Source organism: Morus notabilis, unplaced genomic scaffold (assembly GCF_000414095.1).
Source record: "Morus notabilis unplaced genomic scaffold, ASM41409v2 Scaffold758, whole genome shotgun sequence".
Taxonomy (NCBI): Eukaryota; Viridiplantae; Streptophyta; class Magnoliopsida; order Rosales; family Moraceae; genus Morus; species Morus notabilis.
In genome coordinates this window covers 220,048-225,035 of record NW_010365805.1, presented here as the reverse complement: position 1 = coordinate 225,035, position 4,988 = coordinate 220,048, and the positions used below count along the sequence as shown (strand labels likewise).

Sequence of the window (4,988 nt, the reverse complement as noted above, 5' to 3'; positions counted from 1 at the left end):
AAACCGAACCGACCGAAGTCATGCACAGTCGGTTACGGTTTAGGGAATTTGGCTGTTGGTTATAACCGAACCGCCCGAAGTTCTCAAAAACTTTTTAAAAAAAATTATATATATGTAAGAATCCATGCCGTGGGCTTCCGTTTATCCGTTAAGGGCTTGGGCCTTTGGAGATCGTATCAATCTAGGCCTTAAGGAGTGGGCTTTTACGCCTTCGAGGGTCTCTTAGAAACAAAACCCTATTTTACAAGAGCAAATATCACTCTCACTCTCCCTCCCATGTTATTGTCGGTGGCGATTCTCTATCCTTACTAACTCGCAAGAAACCGAACGCGACACAAGCCGCCTGCAACCAAGGACAACCAAACCGAATATACCCGAAACTGAAGGAACCGATCTTTTCAATTTTAAAACCGAACCGACCGAAGTCATGCACAGTCGGTTACGGTTTAGGGAATTTGGCTGTCGGTTATAACCGAACCGCCCGAAGTTCTCAAAAACTTTTTAAAAAAAATTATATATATGTAAGAATCCATGCCGTGGGCTTCCGTTTATGCGTTAAGGGCTTGGGCCTTTGGAGATCGTATCAATCTAGGCCTTAAGGAGTGGGCTTTTACGCCTTCGAGGGTCTCTTAGAAACAAAACCCTATTTTGCAAGACAAATATCACGCCTTTGGAGATCGTATCAATCTAGGCCTTAAGGAGTGGGCTTTTACGCCTTCGAGGGTCTCTTAGAAACAAAACCCTATTTTGCAAGAGCAAATATCACTCTCACTCTCCCTCCCATGTTATTGTCGGTGGCGATTCTCTATCCTTTCTAACTCGCCTCGCCTAAGTTGGCTCATTTGGCTTCTTGTCCATGCTGGTTTGTCGCCATCAGATCAACCTTGCCATTAGATCAACCTAGCCATCTCATGTCACGCTTCCTTCTAGCATTTCAAACTCAAATATGCTAAGTCACTCGACATAATTTTTTAAATAATTTGTTTAAAATTCAATGCTGATTGTTTAGAGATTGAGAATATCTGAATATGTGATTGTTGATTTTGATCTATTATTGAGAAATTTAAGATCTGTGAACTGAATTTGTGTTGATTTTTTTCGCTTTTCATTTTCTCATAATGGGGTTCACACTGACGGGTGTAACCGAAACTGAACCGACTACTTTTGGGCGGTTATCGGTCGGTTTACTCTCTTTATCGAGTCGGTCACGATTGCCATTTTAAGAAAAATCGATTGGTCGGTTCAGTTGGCTGGTGATTCGACTGACCCGTGAACACCCCTACCTCTGCAGGCGCTCTCACTTATTAATAGAGGCTTTTCTTACTTGCGCTTGGTGTATTTTCTTGGCTTTCCTAACATTTTGCTCTAACTATCTTGCCTAGTCTTGTGAGTTTGACTGAATTTAGGCTTACTTAGCAGGGGGAAGTACTAAGGTCGCATGGCAGCTTTGTTGAAGGAAGCAAGACCGTAACACAACGCTCGTATTATGCTTTTGCGTAGAATTGTAAGTTTAAGACCATCTCTTCGGCCATGACTCGACCTGGCTTGACTCGCATAACGACTCAACTTGAATAAGCCGGTTCAGTCCAGTCCAATCCCCGCATTGGACTAGGCCAAGCCAAGTTTGTTGGCGTAAAAGTCTATGGAGCGATCCTATCCAATTAGCCTTTGTTATTATTATTTTTTTTTTTCTAAAAGAAATTCCCTTATGAAGTTGCCCTTTTCGAGCCTTTGGGCTCGACAGCACGCACTTTCAGCTCCACTTTTGTGGAGCTCTAATTGATCATGATTCATGACACATTCTCTCATTTTCAAATACATCACAATTTTTTTTAATTTATTAATTTTGTAACGTACTCCTCAAATATTACCGTATTAGAGACGTCTAAAAAATTTATTATTTACCGAATAATGAAAATTTCATTTATACAATTAAGGAATTTTGAATATTATAAATAACAATTAACCAATAAGCAGAAACACATTTAAAAAAATATTATAAACAACAAAAAATAAAATAAAATAAGAATACATGCAAAAAAAATTACTCTATTAAGAATAAAATGAGGAACAAAAAATTTTAAAAAACACAGAAAAAATTAAAATGTAAAAAAATTCAAAAAAAAAAAAAAAGAGATAAGTGGAAGAACAACCCAAAAAAAAAGAGCTTTGTCTCTTTTATGTATGGTTAGATACCGGGCCTGATAATAACATGTTTCAGTGGATGACCAGCACGTATTCATTACGAGGTCAGGTGAAATTCTTGAACACTTGGAAAGCGTTGGAAACAACTGGAAAGTGTTGGAAACAACCAACTATGTTTCGGGGTGAAAAAACTCTCAATCCTATCAGGGCCTAATCCATCAGGATAAATTCTAACGGAAAATCGTAGGAGGTTAAAACCAATGAAACAACACGACCAAGAAAGAACATGAATGCAATGAAACCCCAATATCAAGTAAATGTTTCGCATATAAATATACACACCATATAGTGTCGAGAGTTTTCCAGGATGGAGGGCTCCAAAACGTGGAGAAAAGGAGGGAAAACACAACATATATTTAAATCAAAGCAACAAAAAAGACCAAGTGTTAATAAAGAATTACAACAGCGATCAAAAAAGAAGGAAAAATGCATCTACAGGCTAGAACCGGAGTTAAAATATCTTGTCATACTGACTAGTGAGAGAGTCCTTGAGATTAGAGTATAAACCGTAGAGCGAGTATTGACGAAGGTTCTCCACCTCATACCATGAGTTCAAAGCCGAAAGGTGCTTGTCTGTGCCAGAGAATGCCAATTGTATTCCAAGGCTGCAATCTACAGAGCCTCCACTTGCATGGTTTTTGCAGCTTGACGTCTTGATAGCACAGTCCTGCTTGTTGAGACACACAAAGCTAGAGCCACTCTGACATTTGGCACAACCGTCCCTCTTCCAAAACAAGTTTTGAAGCCTGCCCTTCTTAAATTCAAGCACCTACAAGTACAATAGCTTCTTATATTGGATTATTCAGGTAAGCATGAAGGTATAACTGAGATCAGTATCAATAAGGGATCAAGTCCAAAAAGCTTACAAGAGTAAAGCTTGACACAGTGTAGGTGTTGTTTGCTACAAAAGCAAGGGGGGACCTTGCAGCATATTTTCGACCAGCGAATGCAACCATATATCCGCCATAATTTTCCTGTTACAAGCAAAGGATGAAAAGAGACAAGAGTATAAGAAATGAACCACAATACATCAAGCAAAAACTTGTCAAGACAGAAGACAAATTTGAAAAGTTATCTAAACAAATAGGCAATCGATCAGGAAACTCAAGAGAATGTTATTTTCTTCAATAGATACATCGGGCTTGACAAAAAGTTGAACCAAATTGGCTGATTTCACGTTGACCCAATTGAAAGTTCCACAAAACATTCTGATTTTGCAAATGTCTCAAGGATTATAACAACACCAAATATAAGTCCCATCATTTCGTTAGCTCCACAATCCAATTAGCAATGCTAAGGAGAGATTGCTAAACGAACAACAAAACCAAGGAAAATTAGAAAGGTTTTCATATGGCACATTTTAATTCAAACCGATTCGAAAATCGAGTTTAGAAGTGAACTCCACTATCTTCTTCTGTTCGGCTATCCCATTTTTCCATGGATTACAGGATTAGTCAGACACGCTCTGAAACAAGATATATTGCTCAAAATTGTACTGTCACAAGCCCTCAAAGAATCCATATCTTAGTAGTTACTCCAACCTTCAGCAACCAAAACTCCAATGCTTAGCCTAATATTAAAACCAAGTCAAGCAAGTCAAATGCTCGGACTAATAGCAAATTTCTGGTTTTGATAATTCTACCTTAATCAATACACTAAAACCCTCAAAGGCACACAATTTTAAGTTCATTTCCGGCCTACATATCAATCAAAATTAGAACAATAGTTAAAACTATATAAACAACTGAGAAGCGAAAACCTCATAAATCACGCCAAACAGAACCCTTTCAAATACAATTACAGTCTTCATACAAAAATCCCTAATTCAGAACCAGAAATTAGCGAAATCATTGATTTTGAAATCGCAACCAAATTCAACATAACGATGAGAGAGAGAGAGAGAGAGAGAGAGAGAGAGAGAGAGAGAGAGAGAGAGAGAGAGAGAGAGAGAGAGAGAGAGAGAGAGAGAGAGAGAGAGAGAGAGAGAGAGTCGCAACCAAATTCAACATAACGATGAGAGAGAGAGAGAGAGAGAGAGAGAGAGAGAGAGAGAACTGACCGGAAAGAAGGAGGAGGTGTTGATGGTGAGGAGAGAGATCTCGTCGACCTTGGGCCTGAAGACGGCGATCTGAGCATTGCTGTTGCGGAGGCCGAGCCTGCTGTCGCAGGGAGACAACTGACTCTTGTTGCCATTGAAGAACGAGTCCCTCGACGCGAACGTGATTCCAAACGTGAAACCGTCGGAAATCTCCACCTTCGAGTCCGAGCACGGCGAGTAAACGCGGTTCGTGTCGTCCGCTCTTGCTAGCCCTAGCACCACCGTCATCATCAGAATCGCCGCCATGATCGGCGTCGGAATCGAAAGGACTGCCATGGTTGAGAGTAAAAGAGGAACGGATTCTTTCTTTGCCGCCTCTTATTCTTCTTCTTCTTCTTTTCTCTGTGCTTTGGTTTTGTTTTTCTTCTTCGATCAAGGCCGTTGAAAGTGCTGTTTAGACGGTTTAGAGCTAGGATAGTCAAACTGGTTTATGAGTTGATTGTCAGAGAGCTAAAAGCCCAAACTCTCAAATTAATGGATTGGGCTACGAGTTTGGTACATCTCTTCGATATTATGGCCCATGATAATCAAGAGAAGTAATCTGGCTGGACACCACTTTTAAGATCAGGAACATGTTTAGTAAAGGGGTTCAAACACCGATTCAAATGGTTCTGCTACAATTCTTTTTGTCATAAAAATTTAAATTATAATTCAAACCATATAATTTGAATTCATAAACCAAGCG

At 39.5% G+C, this 4,988-nt stretch overlaps 1 protein-coding gene across 1 annotated transcript; it reads right to left on the bottom strand.

Moving 5' to 3' along the window:
- Window positions 1–2,452: 2,452 nt before the first annotated feature.
- Window positions 2,453–4,689, bottom strand: LOC21399936. The gene is made up of 3 exons (XM_010108680.2): window positions 4,265–4,689; window positions 3,072–3,179; window positions 2,453–2,974 (listed from the first exon to the last, which is right to left on the bottom strand). Exons 1-3 carry the CDS (start codon window positions 4,577–4,579, stop codon window positions 2,657–2,659), a joined length of 741 nt encoding a protein of 246 aa, XP_010106982.1. The 5' UTR covers window positions 4,580–4,689; the 3' UTR covers window positions 2,453–2,656.
- Between the last annotated feature and the right edge of the window lie 299 nt (window positions 4,690–4,988).

Coding starts and splice junctions, on each gene's coding strand:
- LOC21399936 (XM_010108680.2), bottom strand. CDS start 4,579: ATGGCAGTCCTTTCGATTCCGACGCCGATCATGGCGGCGATTCTGATG. Junction 3,180..4,264: donor ACACCTCCTCCTTCTTTCCG/GTCAGTTCTCTC, acceptor TGCTTGTAACAG/GAAAATTATGGCGGATATAT. Junction 2,975..3,071: donor CTGTGTCAAGCTTTACTCTT/GTAAGCTTTTTG, acceptor TTGTACTTGTAG/GTGCTTGAATTTAAGAAGGG.